Below are 21139 nucleotides of genomic sequence, written 5' to 3' on the forward strand. Positions count from 1 at the left end.
CTTAGTCAGGATCGAACCCGGGTGTCTGGCTCTGTAAGGCAGCAACTCTACTGCTGTGCCTGTGTACAGTGTTTTGTTCTCCACCTATCACCTCAGCTTCCGTTGCTATCTCCACCCTTCCCTCTCCCACCCAACTGTATCTGCCAATCCACCCCACCTCACTGGCATCCATGCATCTTGTCCCACCTCTTTATATTGGCTATTTCCGTCTAGATGAACTTTCAGTCTAGATGAAGGGTCTTGACCCGAAACATCAACTGTTCATGTCCCTCCACAGATGCTGACTGGCCTGCTGAGTTCCTCGAGCTGCTGTCTCCAGATTCCATCATCTGTAGTCTTCTACTTTTAAATTTCAATATCTCTATTATTTTTAATTTCCCCTTTTGTATAACTATAATGATCCAACATTATTTTCTAATTGGGAAGAGAATCCAGAAATCGGAGGTGCATGGGGACTTGGGAGTGCTGGTGCAGGATTCCCAAAATGTTCATCTGCAAGTTGAATCAGTGGTAAAGAAAGCACTGAATTAATTTTGAGAGGGCTTGTATATAAAATCAGGGATATAATGCCGAGGCTCTATAAGGAGCTGGTCAGGCTACATTTGGAATATTGTGAGCAATTTTGGGTACCATATCTCAGGAATGATGTGCTGGTTCAGAGAGTCCAAAAGAGGTTTACAATAATGATCCCAGGAATGAGTAGGTTAACATATGATGAGCGTTTGACGGCACTGTGCCTGTACTCGCTGGAGTTTAGAAGAAAGAGGGGAGATCTCATTGAAATGTACAAAATAGTGAAAGGCTTGGGTGGAGTGGATGTGGAGAAGATGTTTCCACAAGTGGGAGAGTTTAGAACTAGAGGTCATAGCCTAAGAATTAAACGATGTTCTTTTCGGAAGGAGATGAGGAGGAATTTCTTTAGTCAGAGGGTGGCGAGTCTGTAGAATTCTTTGCCACAGAAGGCTGTAGAGGCAAAGTCAGTGGATATATTTAAGGCAGAGATCGATAGATTCTTGAATAGTATGGGTGTCAGAGGTTATGGGGAGAAGGCAGGAGAATGGGGTTAAGAGGGAGAGATAGATCAGCCATGATTGAATGGTGGAGTAGACTTGATGGGCCAAATGGCCTAATTCTACTCCTATCGCTTATGATCTTGTGATAAGTACATGGATATGCAGGGAATGGAGGGATATGGACCATGTGTCGTCAGAGGAGATTAGTTTAATTTGGCATTATATTCATCTAGGACCAAGGTCCATTCCTGTGCCGCACTGTTCTAAACGTAAATTTAACAACATTTACATATTGTGTTCTGTGTACTAATAAAATAATTAAAGCAATAATCAATGTATATTCACAATATATCTTTAGGAACAATGAACCGTACAAAAAAATTTTAAGTGAATGATTTATTAAACATTTGGAAATGTTTGAAATTTTGTAAAGCATTTGAACAAACATGAAATAATATTGTTGACTTTATATGAAAAGTAATTGCAGGTAGCTAACCTGTGGGTTGGCCCAGTGTCTTTACCAATAGAATTCTGCTGAACTTCATCATTTGGATTGAACAGTTTTCCTTTGGATTTTGCACTTTTCTAATCCAGAAAAAGAAATAATCCATATAACACATCAGTACAAATGCAAATACTTTAGCTGTACTTGATGCTGCTCAATGTTATACTTAAAATGTTTATTTAAAGTAGTCTACCCCGTATGTTTCAGCTATAATATTTTAATTGCCTAAATAATGTTGAAATGACAGCTTGAAAATATTCTACCCATTGAATAAAATCAGCAATATCCTACCTTCTGTTTGGTAAAACTGCTGATAAATGAACGATTGTGAGGTTTTCTCCCACTTTCTTTCGTTTTTTCTTTAACCTGTGATTTCTGGAAGGGTAGTGAAGGACATTTAAAACAGCTAGATTTACATCATAAAACCAGGTTATCAACATGTGCCAATATAGGTCATTCTGCAAAACTATTTAACTACACAAACACAGTATTGTGCTCACCGTGGTTAATTGTAATTTAATTATAAACTGGAGGAAGAAATCATCTTTCTGAATTCAGGTGTAGCTGTTTAAGAATCACAACCGATGGAGCAGTTTATTCACAAAATGCTGGAGTAACTCAGTGGGTCAGGCAGCATCTCAGGAGAGAAGGAATGGGTGATGTTTCGGGTCGAGACCCTTCCAGTGATTGTTTAATTTAAACTAATAGGAAATGGGTTTTTCATCAATTCATTCTTCATGTTCTAACCAGAGTCATGGAGATGGCAGGTAAATTACTCATACATCCTGATCAATATTATCATTGCCTATTGCCTGGCCTTTTGCTCAGGAAATACAACACGTTTAAGAAAATATGTTGTAGAAAAAAAAGTATAGTCATAGAGTCACACAGCATGGAAACAAGCCCTCCGGCCAAACTTGCCCACACTGAACAATATTTCCCATCTGCTCTAGTCCCACCTGCCTGCGTTTGGCCCTTATCTTTCTCAACCTGTCCTATCTGTGTACCTGTCCAAATGTTAAGACGAATGATAAAAACAATAAAGAATGATAAAAAAATACAATTTGAATATTTTTAGTTTGAATTGAATTGAATTGAATACATTTTATTAGCCAAGTATGTATACATACAAGGAATTTGCCTTGGTGCTTTGCTCGCAAGGATAACAACACGATATACAATAGTCAATTAAAAATAAAACATTATAATTTAAACACGTGAAGAATAAAACAAAATAAAAGAGCAACACGCACGAGTGTTTCCACACGAGTTGGATTCTCCAGCATGCTTTTGCACTTTCAGAGTTTGTGATATATTTGTTTTTAATCAGACAAAATAAAATGGTTAGAATTTGCAGTCACAGTGAAAATAGTGATGTTCCCCACTGATCTATTCACAAAATGCTGGAGCAACTCAGCAGGTCAGGCAGCATCTCAGGAGAGAGGGAATGGGTGACGTTTCGGGTCGAGACCCTTTTTCAGACTGAAGAAGGGTCTAGACCCGAAACTTCACCCATTCCCTCTCTCCTGAGATGCTGCCTGACCTGCTGAGTTACTCCAGCATTTTGTGAATAAATACCTTCGATTTGTACCAGCATCTGCAGTTATTTTCTTACACTTTCCCCACTGATCTTGACTTTTTAAATGTTTAAATTTAAACTTCTCTGCATTTAAACTCCTGAAAACAGCCGAACAGCCAGAACCTGCAAAGTCTATACAGACAACACCTGAGGTCAGGATCCACCCAGATCTCTGGCGCTGTGAGGCAGCTGCTCTACCAGCTGCACCACCCACAAAGACTACTACAAAGTTAGTCTGAAGAAGGGTCTCGACCCGAAAAGTCACCCATTCCTTCTCTCCAGAGATGCTGCCTGTCCCGCTGAGTTACTCCGGCATTTTGTGTCTATCTTTGGTATAAACCAGCATCTTTCTACACAAGTTCCTTTCTACACAAGACAACTACAAAACTGTAGGTGAATCAATAAAGGGTAGGTAATCTACCACTGCCCATTTCTACCATTACTTGGGAAAGGTTTTAAGCCTTTATGGGCCGAGAGGGAAATCTGCTTGAGCAGTCTGAACTGAAAACCAGCAACAATGGCGGTGCTGGCTCGAAGGGCCAAATGGCCTCTTCCTGCACCTATTTTCTAAAAGGGTACCCAACAAAACTACCGTCAACTTGATGTATCTGTTCAGAAACTATTGGGTCACAAATATGGAAAAACAACAATTAAAAAATTGTTGGTGCTTTTTAAGTGACTCACACGATGTACTTAAACGATGTAAAAGCAACCAGGAAATTCTTAATGCAACTTGTGTAAAGTCTGATTTCCCAAGTTTCAAGTACAAATTTTCTTTAAGAAATAAAATTCAATGAATATGAAAAATGTTTCTGTACGAGTGATGCATCATGAATTGCTTTCTTTGCCTGCCAAGAAGAAATAAAACGCTAAAGCCTTTTACTCTTTGAATAATTTCTCCCTTTAATCTCGTTTTCACAGAACAACACAAGCAAACATTTCGTTATTCAAGGAACTCCACCTAATGTCAAAGATACAGGTGAGAAGTCACATTCTGATCCTGTGGATATCCTGGGTTTGATCCAGAGCATAGTTACTTAACTAAACAATGACTGAAACACTGAAATATATTTTCCTGTTTGCCCTTTTGACAGAGGCTGAATACAAGAACATCAAAACCCACGTAAGTTCACTAGTAATAGGATTCAACACCAAACTGGATTCATTCACAGATAAAGTTGCAAAAGGCCTTATAAAATTGGACAAGATGAGGACACAATGGAAAGTAAAGCTTCTTAATTGTTTTCGTACATAGTGCCAATATAAAATGTTTGCCTTGAAAGGGGGAGGCCATCATGAAAGAAACTACAATTAATAACCATTTTCTGTTCTTTCATGATATGTAGCAAACCAAATTAACATGTTACCATAACAACAGACCTCTATGAGGTTATTTCACTTTGGGAAAAAAACAAGTTCAAAGAAAAGAATGCAAAGAAAACCAGTAAATACATGGAAGGAGATAATTACAGAAATAACTTTCGTAAAGGTAGATCCATTTTATAACCATATAACCATATAACAACTACAGCATAGAAACAGGCCTGTCCGGCCCTACCAGTCCACGCCGACCATTCTCCCTGACCTAGTCTCATCTACCTGCACTCAGACCATAACCCTCTAATCCCCTCCTATCCATATACCTATCCAATTTACTCTTAAATAATAAAATCGAGCCAGCCTCAACCACTTCCACCGGAAGCCCATTCCATACAGCCACCACCCTCTGAGTAAAGAAGTTCCCCCTCATGTTACCCCTAAACATTTGTCCCTCAATTCTGAAGCTATGTCCCCTTGTTGGAATCTTCCCCACTCTCAAAGGGAAAAGCCTACCCACGTCAACTCTGTCCGTCCCTCTCAAAATTTTAAAAACCTCTATCAAGTCCCCCCTCAACCTTCTACGCTCCAAAGAATAAAGACCCAACCTGTTCAACCTCTCTCTGTAGCCTAAGTGCTGAAACCCAGGCAACATTCTAGTAAATCTCCTCTGTACCCTCTCCATTTTGTCGACATCCTTCCTATAATTTGGCGACCAGAACTGCACACCATACTCCAGATTCGGCCTCACCAATGCCCTGTACAATTTTAACATTACATCCCAACTTCTATACTCGATGCTCTGATTTATAAAGGCAAGCATACCAAACGCCTTATTCACCACCCTATCCACATGAGATTCCACCTTCAGGGAACAATGCACAGTTATTCCCAGATCCCTCTGTTCCACTGCATTCCTCAATTCCCTACCATTTACCCTGTACGTCCTATTTTGATTTGTCCTACCAAAATGCAGCACCTCACACTTATCAGCATTAAACTCCATCTGCCATCTTTCAGCCTACCCTTCCAAAAGGCCCAAGTCTCTCTGTAGACTTTGAAAATCTACCTCACTATCAACTCCTCCACCTATCTTAGTATCATCTGCATATTTACTAATCCAATTTGCCACACCATCATCCAGATCATTAATGTAAATGACAAACAACAGTGGACCCAACACAGATCCTTGGGGTACTCCACTAGACACTGGCCTCCAACCTGACATACAATTGTCAACCGTTACCCTCTGGTATCTCCCATTCAGCCATTGTTGAATCCATCTTGCAACCTCACTATTAATACCCAACGATTTAACCTTCTTAATCAACCTTCCATGTGGAACCTTGTCAAATGCCTTACTGAAGTCCATATAGACAACATCCACAGCCTTGCCCTTATCAATTTCCCTGGTAACCTCTTCAAAAAATTCAAGAAGATTAATCAAACATGACCTTCCAGGCACAAATCCATGTTGACTGTTTCTAATCAGGCCTTGATTATCCAAATAATTATATATATTGTCCCTAAGTATCTTTTCCATTAATTTTCCCACCACAGACGTCAAACTAATAGGTCTATAATTGCTAGGTTTACTTTTAGAACCTTTTTTAAACAAAGGCACAACATGCGCAATGCGCCAATCTTCCGGCACCATCCCCGTTTCTAATGACGTTTGAAATATTTCCGTCATAGCCCCTGCTATTTCTGCACTAACTTCTCCCAATGTCCTAGGGAATATCCTATCAGGACCTGGAGACTTATCCACTTTTATATTTTTCAAAAGTGTCCGTACCTCCTCTTCTTTAATCCTCCTAATTTCCATCACTACTCTACTTGTTTCGCTTATCTCACATAATTCAATATCCTTCTCCTCGGTAAATACCGAAGAAAAGAAATTGTTTAATATCTCCCCCATTTCTTCCGGCTCAGTACATAGCTGTCCACTCTGACTCTCTAATGGACCAATTTTATCCCTCACTATCCTTTTGCTATTGACATATCTGTAGAACCCCTTGGGGTTTACTTTTACATTACTTGCCAAAGCAGCCTCATATCTTTTTTTCGCTTTTCTAATTTCCTTCTTAAGATTCCTTTTACATTCTTTATATTCCTCAAGAACCTCATTTACTCCCTGCCGCTTATATTTATTGTATATCTCCCTCTTTTTCCGAACCAAGTGTCCAATTTCCCTGGAAAACCATGGCTCTTTCAAATTATTATTCTTTCCTTTCCACCGAACAGGGACATAAAGACTCTGTACTCTCAAAATTTCACCTTTAAATATCCTCCATTTCTCTATTATATCCTTTTCATAAAACAAAAATTTCCATTTCACTCCTTTTAAATCCTTTCTCATCTCCTCAAAATTAGCCTTTCTCCAATCCAAAATCTCAACCCTTGGTCCAGATTTGACCTTCTCCATAATGATATTGAAACTAATGGCATTGTGATCACTAGACCCAAAGTGCTCCTCAACACATACCTCCGTCACCTGACCCATCTCATTTCCTAACAGGAGGTCCAACACTGCCCCTTCTCTGGTAGGCACCTCTACGTATTGCTGCAAAAAACTATCCTGCACACATTTTACAAACTCCAAACCATCCAGCCCTTTAACAGAATGTGATTCCCAGTCTATATACGGAAAATTGAAATCACCCACAATCACTACTCTGTGCTTACTACTAATATCTGCTATCTCCTTACATATTTGCTCTTCCAATTCTCGTTCCCTATTTGGCGGTCTATAATACACCCCTATAAGTGTTGCTAAACCTTTCTCATTTCTGAGTTCCACCCAAACAGCCTCCCTAATCGAGCCTTCTAGTCTGTCCTGCCAAAGCACTGCTGTGATATCCTCCCTGACAAGCAATGCAACACCCCCACCTCTTGCCCCTCCGATTCTATCACATCTGAAACAATGAAATCCTGGAATATTTAATTGCCAATCGCAACCCTCCTGCAACCATGTTTCACTGATCGCCACAACATCATACTTCTAGATGTCAATCCAGGCTCTAAGCTCATCCACCTTTCTTACAATGCTCCTAGCATTAAAATATACACATTTAAGGGACCCATCATTTCTTATTCTCAGTTTATTTCTTTTCCCTTCTTTCTCTCCTACATATTGGGTCTGAGTGTTTCCCTTTTCTGCCTCCTGCCTCACACACTGCCTGTTAGCTATCTGTGTTTGAGTCCCTCCCCCCCAACCGTACTAGTTTAAAGTCTCCGCAATTATTTTAGCAAATCTCCCCGCCAGGATATTGGTTCCCCTCAGGTTCAGATGCAACCCGTCCTTTTTGTACAGGTCATACTTCCCCCAGAAGAGGTCCCAATGATCCAGAAACTTGAAACCCTGCTCCCTGCACCAGTTCCTCAGCCACGTATTTATCCTCCACCTCACTCCATTCCTATTCTCACTATCGCGTGGCACAGGCAGTAAGCCTGAGATTATTGCTTTGGAAGTCCTTTATTTTAACTCTCTTCCTAGCCCCCTAAATTCTCCTTTCAGGACCTCTTCCCTTATCCTACCTATATTGTTGGTACCTATATGTACCACGACCTCTGGCTCCTCTCCCTCCCCTTTCAGGATATCCTGGACACGCTCAGACACATCCCGGACACCGGCAACAGGGAGGCAAACTACCATCCGGGTCTCCCGACTGCGTCCACAGAATCGCCTATCTGACCCCCTCACTATAGAGTCCCCTATTACTATCGCTCTCCTCTTCCTTTCCCTACCCTTCTGAGCAACAGGGCCGGACTCCTTGCCAGAGGCCCGGGCACCGTCGCTGCCCCCAGGTAGGCTGTCCCTCCCAACAGTACTTAAACAGGAGTACTTATTTCCAAGGGGTACAGCCACCGGGGTACTCCCTAGTCCCTGCCTCTGCTCCTTGCCCCCCCTAACAGTGACCCACTTGTCTACCTCCCGTGGTCTAGGAGTGACCACCTCTCTGTAACTCCTATCTATAACCTCCTCACTCTCCCTGATCAGACGGAGGTCATCAATCTGCCGCTCCAGGTTCCTAACACGGTCCCTTAGGAGCCCCATCTCGTCACACCTGGCGCAGATGTGGATGTCTGGAAGACTATCAGACTCCCAGATTCCCCACATCCGACACCCAGAACAAAAAACTGCCCTGGCACTCATACTCCCCAAACAAAGCCCCGTGCTCGGTTACTAAACCTACCGCCCGGCCGCTGCTCCAACCGCTCCAACCGCCCACCCCAAAGAACTGAGTGATCTCCTGGGAGAGGCGAAAAACCGGATAAAAAACCCAGGCCAATTTGGGAAAAAAAAAAAATCCGGGAAATTCCTCTCCGACCCCAAGCTAGGCGATCGAAATTTGTCCGGGAGATCACACAGGTCTTACTCCTTACTATCCCCACACAATCCCCACAGAATACTTCCCAAGCAACACAGCTTGGTGCTGCTGCTGCTGCTGCTGCTTGCTGCTTGCTGCTGATTGCTGCTGATTGCTGCTACTGCTGCTGATTTTTGATTATATTCTTCCTGATACATATTGCAATGCGTATGTCCTCCTCTAACATCACAGTCAAGGCATTTGTTTGCCAACACTGCATGATTCTAGTATGTGTATTTGAGGCTGGGCATCCTCGCTACCTTCATAACTGCTCTGATGTAGTTTTGTACCAGGTCTCTTAGGCATAAAAGAAGACAAGGTCTAATCGTGCTCAGTAGACTATGGGTTTGATGCAATGTCCGAGAGCTGGTGCGTTGAAGATAATGATGAACATCAACATCAATGTTTGCCTTCACCAAGAGGTGGCTCATGAGATACGGGAAGTGGTCATGATTTCCATGGTCTCGAAGTGAATCTTAATTGTTGGAGGGCAGTGTAGTGCAGCAGGGTTGAGATGGTACAGGACCTCAATATTGCAGATAGACACAAAATGCTGGAGTAACTCAGTGGGTCAGGTAGCATCTCTGGAGAAAAGGAACAGCCAATGTTTTGGGTCAGAAACTTTCTTCAGACTGAAAGATAGAGAAGGCCAGAACAAAACAGGGCCAGCAACAGATGACCTCAGGAAGGGTGGCCCTTTGTTAGCTGGGGAAGGTGTGTCAATGGCAGGGATACAAGGATGTGAACAGTGGAACTAGTAGGATGACTATGGTGGGGAATGAGGGGAGGGGGAAATTTTGCAGATGTTGAATGCCAGACTCATGTTCTTGCATGCTTCAGTGAAAACATTACTGACGGCTCAAGGTTAGGTCTCTGAGCATGAACGATTGCAAACATCATCTACATATTGCAGCCTGACCTCTGGAATTTGGGCAATCTTAGTCCTGGAAGTAAGTTGTATAGCTTCCCATTAGTTCTGAAGATTAGTTCAAGGGATATGGGGAGAAGGCAGGAACGGGGTACTGATTGTGGATGATCAGCCATGATCAGGGTGAATGGCGGTGCTGGCTCGAAGGGCTGAATGGCCTGCTGCACATATTGTCTATTGTCTATTATCTAACTTTCACATGAATTTTGTTGGAGATGAGATGCAACAATATAGCAAGAAAGACTGAGAAATGCACTGGAGCAATGATGCAGCCTTGTTTGACAGCAGACTTCATCGAAATGGATAAATGACCAAAATTCACTCTCTCTAGGGTTCTAACTAGAACTAGTTGGGCCCAAACCTCTCCCGCATTGGTCTAGCACCCTCCCCTCCTCCACCCACTCTATCCCCCCTCAACCCCACCTTCTCCCCTCCCCATCCCCCCTCACCCCTCTTATCCCCCCTGCTCCCCTCCCCCTCACCCACTCCATCCCCCCTCATCCCTCTCTCCTCCCCTCACCCCCCTCCACTCTTAGGGGCTCTCCGGCGGCGCCGCCAGTCCCGCCCCGTGGTTCCTCTCTTCATTGGGGGGCGGTTGAGGGGGTATGGAGTGGGTGAGCGGGGAGGGGAGGGGAGGAGAGGGGTTCAGGGGGGATGGAGTGGATGAGTTAGTGGCAGCACGTCGGCGAAGCAGCTCCCCCCCCTCATTGGCGGCCACTCCCATCACTCGGGCGGGTCCTGCCCCCAGCAGCCATTTCCCCCCCCCCTCATTGGCCACCACTCCCATCACTCTTGCGGGTCCCACCCCCAGCAGCCATCCCCCCCCCCCCCCCCCCCCCTCATTGGCTGCCACTCCCATCACTCTGGCGGGTCCCATTGTGACGTTGAAAGCTGAACACGGCCAGCGTAAGTTTAAAAGGTAATTTTTAAACTTTAAAATGTCTATAACTTTAAAAATATAAGACTAATTTGAATGAAACTTGCATTAAGGTGGCCCCAGGACAATGGTGAGTAAGGTGGTCCTAAAATTGTTGCGCTATCGTGCGACAGAAATAAGGCATAAACAAACATACAAACAGAGAGTTTTAGTAATATAATAAAGATAGATGGCGTATGTTTAAACAAAGTACTAACAAGTACAAAAGTTAGGACATTTGAAGTAATGTTTATGTGTTGTATCAAAAGATAAGTTGTTAGAAAAATAAATGGATTCCAACGATTTATCCAAACTATCTTACCTGTCCTCATCATTTGAAGTTAAACAATAGTGAGGCATGATGGAAGATTTGAATATTATGCAGAATTATGCAAATGTTACCTGTTGTAGATTATCACTTAAATCTTTGTGTGTGGCCCTCAGAAGTGCACAGACTGTTTGTCTATCTGGATTTTCCTTATCCTGGATCTGAGACTCTTTCTGTAAGAAATCCAGTTTCTTTCTAATGAAACATTCCACTTGATGGTAGTTCGCAGTACTGCCCTGTAGAAGGAACAGTTGGATATAGCATTAAATATTCCAATAACATCAATATTTCAAAACAACTGTTCAAATAGATTTAAAGTCTGAAAGCAGAAGTACTAAGAGGCGTTTTAACTCTGTTGAAATAAGGTGGGCGTACAGTAAAATCCATCCAGGAGACTTACCTGACAGCATCTCTTTCTGAAGGTTTTATTATATCTACCGGCCTTTTGAGGGGTCCAGAACGCTCAGAGAATAGCAGGTTACTGATGTTCAGACTGAATTCCAGTTATAATAATTGGGACTAGCTACTATTTCAAAAGGGACTCCTAATGAGGAAGCTGTTATTACAGTTTGTAGCAACAAAATCATTCTTAAAGATCGATTATTAAAGATGTTATAGCAACGCACTTGGAAAGCAGTGACAGGATCGGTCAAAGTCAGCATGGATTTATGAAGGGGAAGTCATGCTTGACTAATCTTCTGGAATTTTTTGAGGATGTAACAAGTAGAATGGATAAGGGAGAGCCAGTGGATGTGGTGTATCTGGACTTTCAAAAAGAGTTTGACAAAGTCCCACACAAAAGATTAGTGTGCAAAATTAGAGCATATGGTATTGGGGGTAGGGTATTGACATGGACAGAGAACTGGTTGGCAGACATAAAGCAAAGAATAGGAATTAATGAGTCCTTTTCAGAATGGCAGGCAGTGACTAGTGGGTGCCGCAAGGCTCGGTGCTGGGACCTCAGTTATTTACAATATATATATTAACGATTTAGAGGAGGAAATTAAATGTGACATCTCCAAGTTTGCGGATGACACAAAGCTGGGTGGCAGTGTGAGCTGCAAGGAGGATGCTATGAAACTGCAGGGTGACTTGGATAGGTTGGGTGAGTGGGCAGATGCATGGCAGATGCAGTATAATGTGGATAAATGTGAGGTTATCCACTTTGGTGGCAAGGACAGGAAGGCAGATTATTATCTGAATGGTGTCAGATTAGGAAAAGGGAAGGCGCAACGAAACCTGGGTGTACTTGTACATCAATCACTGAAAGTAAGCATGCAGGTACAGCAGGCAGTAAAGAAAGCAAATGGCATGTTGCCCTTCATTGCGAGAGGATTTGAGTTTAGGAGCAAGGAGGTCCTACTACAGTTGTAGAGGGACCTGGTGAGACCGCACCTGGAGTATTGTGCGCAGTTTTGGTCTCCTAACATGAGGAAGGACATTATTGCAATTGAGGGCGTGCAACGTAGGTTCACCAGGTTAATTCCCGGGATGGCAGAACTGACATGTGATGAAAGAATGGGTCGCCTGGGCTTGTATTCACTAGAATTTAGAAGGATGAGAGGGGACCTTATAGAAACATAAAATTCTTAAAGAATTGGACAGGCTAGATGCAGGAAAAATGTTCCCCATGTTGGCAGAATCCAGAACCAGGGGTCACAGTTTAAGAATAAGGGGTAGGCCATTTAAGACTGAGATGAGGAAAAATTATTTCACCCAGAGAGTTGTGAATCTGTGGAATTCTCTGCCACAGAAGGCAGTGGGGGTCAATTCATTGGATGTTTTCAAGAGAGAGTTAGATTTAGCTCTTCGGAAAAAGCAGGAATGGGGTACTGATTTTGGATGATCAGCCATGATCATATTGAATGGCAGTGCAGGCGCGAACGGCAGAATGGCCTACTCCTGCACCAATTTTTCTATGTTTCTAAATCTGCATGTTTAATGATCAGCATAACTCAAGGGTTAGCTGAAATGATTCAGTTAATATCCCTACACATTCATTAAAGGATACTGCTGAATGGAATATAACGACAAATAATCTTGATTTATTGAGTACAAGTTTCCTCTATCAAGTATATTAAGTAATTTAAATGCAGGCTACTTGAACTGATTTGGGTAACAAAGTGCTAATGATGCCATTAAATATGTTAAGGACAACCAAGTTGCCAGAGGAAATAGTTGATGAAGGTAGTATAACAACATTTACACGGCATTTGGACAGGTACAAGGATAGGAAAGGTTTAGAGGAATAAATGGGCCAAAGGCAGGTGGAACTAGTGTAGAAGGGGCCTCTTAGTTGGCATGGGCAAGTTGGGCCGAAGGGCCTGTTTCTGTGCTATAGGGCTCTATTACCTAATTGTCAAAGAGAAATCCACTCAAATTTTATATTTTTCTTCAAGTTACATTGATCTAAGTTTTGTCAACTGAATATAGTCAATATTAATATTTTAACCCTACTAGAGACAGTGCTTGAAGCACAATCAGTAGTAGATTGTACAATTAATGTAATGTGGGGGAAGGGCGAGGAAATGGGTGGAGTTTGCAAAGGTAGAATAAATTAAATAACATGTTCCCATGCTGGAACTGTAGATTGTTTTTTACCATGTGACAATCCAGTGCGCTGAACATGTAGACAAAATAATGCTACCATCGAACGCTCCAACTTTCTAAAATAATCCTACAAGAGATCTCTGTGTTTCATACCATATTTAATTGCTTATGCCAGGATTCATTCTCTCTAGTTTTATTATGTAGGATGCTGATTGGAATAAAGACTGAAATCACTTTAATTTATTTAATATTTTATCCACAATGTAATATTAGCGATTTAACGTGAATCAATTAAAACAGTTTGCAGATGAAACATCTTTCTGCAAAAAAATGATCTGACTTGGAATCTGTGGCTTGTTTCCTCATGAACTTGAGACAGCTTGCCCATGAATCTTTTACCAGCTTTACAATATAACTTTGGATATATCTGTGGCATCCAATAATATAGTAGGCTGACATTTAGTCAATTTAAGGAATTCTCACAGGCAATTAATTACATTTAAATCAGTGTATTTATAGTAAAATAAATATTGGACTTTTGCACTTATGATTCAGAGAAAAGTTTAGAAGTCATGATAAGGTCATAAGTGATAGGAGCAGAATTAGGCCATTCGGCCCATTAAGTCTACTCCGCCATTCAATCATGGCTCATCTATCTCTCCCTCCTAACCCCATTCTCCTGCCATTATCCCCTTTACTTATTCAGGGAGAATACATAAAGCAAATGTTAAATATATATATATATAGTAAACTTCAAATTTTAAATATCCTCCTCAAGGGACTGTACCATTAAAATAAGATTTTGAGAACTAAAGAAGCCGTATGCAATAATTATGGATTAAGATTATAATGTAATAAATTCAAGGATTGTTAAAGTAAAACCTCTGCATTAAAAGTTGAAATTCAGGTTAAATTGTTGATTCTGTGTTGATTGTACCTACCAAGAATGCAACAGTGCATTCTGTGGAAGAGTGGGTATCATAACAGTAATATCTCATTTCTGCATCCAGAGGTGCTGTGTTTTGTTTTACGTGGTAACAAGGGCAGGCAGTGACATTTTTGCCAAAATTGCAACCACATATTCTTAGCCATCATATTTAACTGATATTTCTAAATCACTGTTAAATTTAATTTCAAAATGTTTAGGTGAACAGTTACATTGATTTGCTTTAATTTGCACTCTTCTTCAATTTCGTCGGCACTATCTTCATCAGACACCTCGCCTTCTTCCGCATTGGTGTTGAGGTCGGCTGAGAGTTTCTTTCCCTGAAATAGATCATGAATTAATTTCTGAATTAATTGATTTCAATATCACCAAATCTAAGATAGACGCAAAAAGCTGGAGTAATTCAGCGGGTCAGGCAGCATCTCTGGAGAAAAGGAACAGGTGATGTTTCGGGTCGAGACCCTTCTTAACAAATTTCTAATTTGTTTTTTATCAAACAACTTACAATATATTAAATTTGATTTGGCTTATTGCATTTTTATTTCGGAACAAATTTATATTCGCGAAGTTTTTCAATAGTTGAAGCAAACACTGCCTAGAAAGGATAGTGCACACTAACTTGTGTTACACATTCATACATTGCTACAGAGGACCCCATTTAAGATGGCAATGAGAAGGAATTTCCTTTCTTGAAAGGTGGTGAATCTTTGGAATTTTTAATTCCATGATATTGTGGAGGCTAAATCATTAAATATATTCAAGGATGAAATAGATACTCTGGGCCAGTCAAGGGTTATGTGGAACTGAGGCCAAGATTATTTTTCTAATATATTATCTTAACGAATAGCCGATTAGCTTGTATGGGCTGTCCTTGCTCATACTGTATGCTCTTAATATTATTTACGGCACACGTATAGAGCAAAGATCAGATCTATATTTGGGTATTCTCTCAAATACGCTAGGGCTGGAATGTATAGGAAGGAACTGCAGATGCTGATTTAAATCAAAGATAGACACAAAATGCTGGAGTAACTCAGCGGGTCAGACAGCATCTCTGGAGAAAAGGATGATGTTTCGGGTCGAGACCCTTCTTCAGACCCTTCTGTCTGGAATGTAAGTGGTCTGTGCACTTCGTACCAAAGTAGGCAATCTCCTGGACCTTGTTCATCTTTAAATTACTCACCAAAGTAAGCTCCTAACATTTTTTCTAGTAAAAGATTCTTAAATCTAAGTAATTATCCATTTTTTCACTTTCCATACTTGTTGCCCGATATGCTGATTCCCTTTCTTGCCTTTTCTATTGTTATCTTCAGAAGGGTCGATTTACTCCTCATTTATTTTCGTGTGGGAGGGTGAGGCTAATTTGTGGACCATTCCCAATGTGCTGAAGAGGAGATGAGCACAGGTCGCAGCTACTCTTGCGTACAATTAATGTTCATAGAGTCATAGAGTGCGGAAACAGGCCCTTTGGCCCAACTTGCTCACACTGCCCAACATGTCCCATCTACACCAGTCCCACTTGGCCCATATCCCTCTACATCTATCGTATTCATATACCCGTCTAATTGCTTCTTAAATGTTGTGATAGTACCTGCCTCATCTACCACCTCAGGCAGCTCCTTCCATATACCCACTGCCCTCTGTGTGAAAAGGTGACCCCTTAGATTCCTACAAAATCTTTTCTCCTACACCGTAAACCTATGTCCTCTGGTTCTCGATTACCCCACTCTGCGCAAGAGTGCATTAATGGTCAAAGATGAGTTTATTTCTTATTGATCTTTAGTGTTTCTGATTGTCAAGGGTTTTGTTAACAATTGGCACACAAATCCCCATTCTAGGCTTGCCACTCAATGCTGGAACAAATTTTCTAAGCTTGCTGAACTCCATTTTAAAGTAAAAACAAAGCAATAAACCTATCCTAATCATTGACAAAATCTTTCCATGACGAAATAAGAACAAGCATCCAGAAATAGAACTATTACCTTTATAAGAATTTTTCCCTTTAGACTTTGAGGAGAAGGAAACTGGTATTTTCGATGCCTTTCAACAGGGGATAACTCAAGTTTATTTCCAAGGATATCTTTCAAATATTGGGCAATCTTCTTCTGCTGCTGGATGCTGCAGTGGTTCTCAATGGACAGAATAACAGGATACCTGGAATGTAAAGAAAGTCGACCAATAACACAGCAAACTATGAATAACCAAACGCTGTTTTTGTCACGTGTGGGGATGGCTTAAGATGATATTTGGTTTTGAATCGTGTCTTTCCAAGCACTTTTTTGAATAGTTAGTAGGAGAAACCCCATCAAAATGCATAAATTCTTATGGAGTAGATGTTCCAATTTTGGTGCAGTCAATTCAAGAAAAGCTATTAATGTTAAACTGACTGAGATGGACTAATGTTAAACATGCCAGTACATTGATATAACCTCGGAAAATAATTTAGATCTGTAAAGTAGAAATGAAAGAAAACAGAACTGCAGACTGGGTAAATTTTGTTGGAATGGGGGAATTAACCAAATAAATTTGGGTTTCAGCAAGCTTTGGATAGCTGGATGTCACAAAACAATGTTTGGCTTTGTCAAGGAGTAACAGCCAGTGAACTCTGAAGAAAGAGGCAAAAACATATAAGAAAGCAAACTCTATCTGCAAGCAGCCCTGTTTGATGGCAGCTATGTGTTAATTGCAGTTTCCTGTGGCATTCCACAACAATCATCCTTCCAAATTAGTCCTGTAGCAGGCCAACAAAATAGCCACGATTCAGGCCACAGCTGACCAGCAAACTTACCGCACGTAACAGCCGTTTCAAAATAGCAGCAGGTGCTGCAACTCAGTAATGCTCAATTGTCCCATGCAATAAAGATAAGTTACACAAATGTGTTGTGACTTCATATGCGTGGATGTATTGAATCAGGTTATTTTAGCTGATGACAGTGATGCACATTATTTCATGCATTGAAAACATGTCATATTGTGACTTATGCACTTCTGATGCTGATTTTCAAGCAAATGATTTGACTCACTGTTTTGAGACTTACAATGTGCCTCTCCAAAACTGCACAGTGTGAATATCACTCAGGTCAGTTAATTCATCTAAAGAATAGTTGAAAAGCAACACACATTGTAACTTCCATTTGAAAAAATGTATAATAATTGGGTCAATCACCTTTCTTGTGTATTATATATTTGATGGTTCCTTTAGTCATCTTTACATGTAAATAGAGGTGAAATATTTCTAGCTTTTGTACAAATGACAAGATCATTGTTTAAAATCTTAAGATAGATGATTCACAACATAAATAGTACTAAATATCACTTTAATATAAACGTTCTTTATTTAAATTGATTAAAGGTTTCCTATGGTAAAGTTTGATTTCATTCACACACCAATAGGCAAGTTTTTTACATCATATATAAAACCTGGAGGGTATTATTGAGGAGTATCTAATATTAATACTGATTGTAAAAGTGAAGAAATATTTCAAACATCTAATTGAACATATAATCTCAATAACTTTAACATTTCTAAAACACAACGGATGCCTACAAATCCAAACTTGGTACATTGTTTTTAAAGCAAGGCAGAAATGTTAATTATATGCTGGGGATGAACATTGTACTAAAATAGAAGTATTACCACAATATAACATGACTATTATTTATTTCTCCTGATATTGTACTACTTATTCCCATTAGTTTCACTGGAGATTAGTTTACTCCAGTGAAACTAGGTATTACGTCAGCTTATTAGCCAAATCTTGCATCCATCCATTGATGAACCACACTCATCAGAACAGAAATTGTCAATAGCAGATGAATTTTGTGCCAGGCGCACAAGTGTTCAATAATTATCTATTGATTTTTAATTAATAAAAGGTAACGCTCACTCATTTTTGATGAAAGCGTATTTGTTGATGGTTTCAACAACATCTCGGAATAGGACCTTGGATGTGAGTGTGTAACCATGTTGTACAACTGGCTCCCCATCAGGACCATCCCAGCAGTCAACTGAAACAAAGTGCAAATAACTTTAAAGGACTAGCAGGAGTAAAGGTAATAAATTAAGTAATAGTCCATCGTAACTGGCGCAAATCCTGCCTTCATTAATGACTTATACATTAATGACTTATACCTATACATTAATGACTTATACCTATACATTAATGACTTAGACGAAGGGATTAAAAGTACCATTAGCAAATTTGCAGATGATACTAAGCTGGGGGGTAGTGTGAATTGTGAGGAAGATGCAATAAGGCTGCAGGGTGACTTGGACAGGTTGTGTGAGTGGGCGGATACATGGCAGATGCAGTTTAATGTAGATAAGTGTGAGGTTATTCACTTTGGAAGTAAGAATAGAAAGGCAGATTATTATCTGAATGGTGTCAAGTTAGGAGGAGGGGGAGTTCAACGAGATCTGGGTGTCCTAGTGCATCAGTCAATGAAAGGAAGCATGCAGGTACAGCAGGCAGTGAAGAAAGCCAATGGAATGTTGGCCTTCGTAACAAGAGGAATTGAGTATAGGAGCAAAGAGGTCCTTCTACAGTTGTACCAGGCCCTGGTGAGACCGCACCTGGAGTACTGTGTGCAGTTTTGGTCTCCAAATTTGAGGAAGGATATTCTTGCTATGGAGGGCGTGCAGCGTAGGTTCACTAGGTTAATTCCCGGAATGGCGGGACTGTCGTATGTTGAAAGGCTGGAGCGATTGGGCTTGTATACACTGGAATTTAGAAGGATGAGGGGGGATCTTATTGAAACGTATAAGATAATTAGGGGATTGGACACATTAGAGGCAGGAAACATGTTCCCAATGTTGGGGGAGTCCAGAACAAGGGGCCACAGTTTAAGAATAAGGGGTAGGCCATTTAGTCAGAGAGTGGTGAAGGTGTGGAATTCTCTGCCTCAGAAGGCAGTGGATGCCAGTTCGTTGGATGCTTTCAAGAGAGAGCTGGATAGAGCTCTTAAGGATAGCGGAGTGAGGGGGTATGGGGAGAAGGCAGGAACGGGGTACTGATTGAGAGTGATCAGCCATGATCGCATTGAATGGCGGTGCTGGCTCGAAGGGCTGAATGGCCTACTCCTGCACCTATTGTCTATTGTAAATCATCATGGAAACCAAAAAGAAAATGTAACTTTACTTTCCTAACTTTTTATTTAACAAAATAGTGAAACATCAGGTTGCTATGTTCTTCTTCTGCATTTCAAAATAATTAAAAGTATAAAACTGAGGACATTTATAAACTCAAGAATATCTTCACTAAACTAAATTAAACCAATAGCATTTCATATGGGGAGGAAGGGGGGGGAGGGGGGAGGAGAGGGTGCTGCACCAATGCAGGAGAGGCAACCCTCCTGAGGGAGAGGGGGGAGCGGGGGGAAGGAGAGAGGTGAGGAGGGGGGAAAGGGGTGGTGGGTGGTGGGTGGGGGGATGGAGGGAGGGGGAGAGGGAGGGGAGGGGGGAGAGGGGGGAAAGGTGCGAGGGGAGGGGGGTAGGGAGGAAAGGGGAGGGGGAGTTAGGGAGGGGTGGGGGGGAGAGGGGAGGGGGCAAGGGAGAGAGGGGGAGGGAGAGAGGGGGGAGTGGGGGAGGAGAGGGGGCTGCATCAATATAGGAGTGGTTTGGGCCCAACGGGTCCACTTGGTCTAGTGATAACTAAATCCTTATGTTGACCAAACAAGGCAGTAAGAAGATACAGCCTCAGAAGGCAGTGGAGGCCAATTCTCTGAATGCATTCAAGAGAGAGCTAGATAGAGCTCTTAAGGATAGCTGAGTCAGGGGGTATGGGGAGAAGGCAGGAACGGGGTACTGATTGAGAATGATCAGCCATGATCACATTGAATGGCGGTGCTGGCTCGAAGGGCCAAATGACCTCCTCCTGCACCTATTGTCTATTGTCTATAATGCAGCAGCAATAGCTTAAGTGGTCCACCAAGATATCCAGTGACTTGGCTTAGAAACCCAATATACACTGGTCATATTTGCAGATGATATCAGAGGAAGAGGAAGAGGAGCAGTGAAATCACCCTAGGGACAACGGAAAGACCTGCATAAATAAGTTATATGAATGGTAAATTGGTGGTCAAAAATATAATGTGCACAAGAACAGAGAACATCAAAGATAAAATAGAATTTGAGAATGGTATTGAAGAACCTACAGATGAAATTTAAAGGAAATTGGGAATATATTTTTCATCCTGTATTAGATTTGATAATAAGACTACAACCAATGCAGAGCTAGCATCACATTTTGAGCAGAGCCAAAGTGTAACCTTCAAATAAGGAAGATTTATAATTAAAGTATAGAATGGTGTTGAGTTCTTATGTTAGAGAATGCCACCAAACAAGGGAGTTACTTATTGTAATTCTACCTTCTGAACAAATTGAAATAATTTATCGTGACAAACAATACTTAGTTCCTTATAGTATCCAAAATATGCATACAGTATATTTCATCGATCAAATGTCTCTTTTCCAATCGGAACATGCCCAATTTACATTATTTATTATGTTCAGAAGTCATAGGAGCAGAATTAGGCCATCCAGTCTATTGAGTCTACTTCACCATTCAAACATGGCTGATCTATCTTTCCCTCCCAACCCCATTCTCCTGCCTACTCCCCGTAACCCCTGACACCCTTACTAATCAAGGGCCTGTCAATAAAATAGGACCAATTGCTATTTCATTGCAA

At 41.2% G+C, this 21139-nt stretch overlaps 1 protein-coding gene across 3 annotated transcripts in view; it reads right to left on the reverse strand.

Annotated features, from left to right (window-relative positions):
• The window catches only part of plch1 (phospholipase C, eta 1), a 75491-nt gene that overhangs the window by 20778 nt on the left and 33574 nt on the right, over positions 1-21139 (reverse strand). For all 3 annotated transcript variants that reach the window (XM_078410972.1, XM_078410970.1, XM_078410969.1), the window contains 6 exons: positions 18340-18460; positions 16435-16606; positions 14665-14772; positions 11031-11192; positions 1810-1893; positions 1510-1598 (listed from right to left, as the gene is read on the reverse strand). In XM_078410972.1, coding sequence (XP_078267098.1) covers positions 1510-1598; positions 1810-1893; positions 11031-11192; positions 14665-14772; positions 16435-16606; positions 18340-18460 — 736 coding nt within the window. The remainder of the gene's footprint in view (positions 1-1509; positions 1599-1809; positions 1894-11030; positions 11193-14664; positions 14773-16434; positions 16607-18339; positions 18461-21139) is intronic.

Source organism: Rhinoraja longicauda, chromosome 13, assembly GCF_053455715.1.
Source record: "Rhinoraja longicauda isolate Sanriku21f chromosome 13, sRhiLon1.1, whole genome shotgun sequence".
Lineage (NCBI taxonomy): Eukaryota > Metazoa > Chordata > Chondrichthyes > Rajiformes > Arhynchobatidae > Rhinoraja > Rhinoraja longicauda.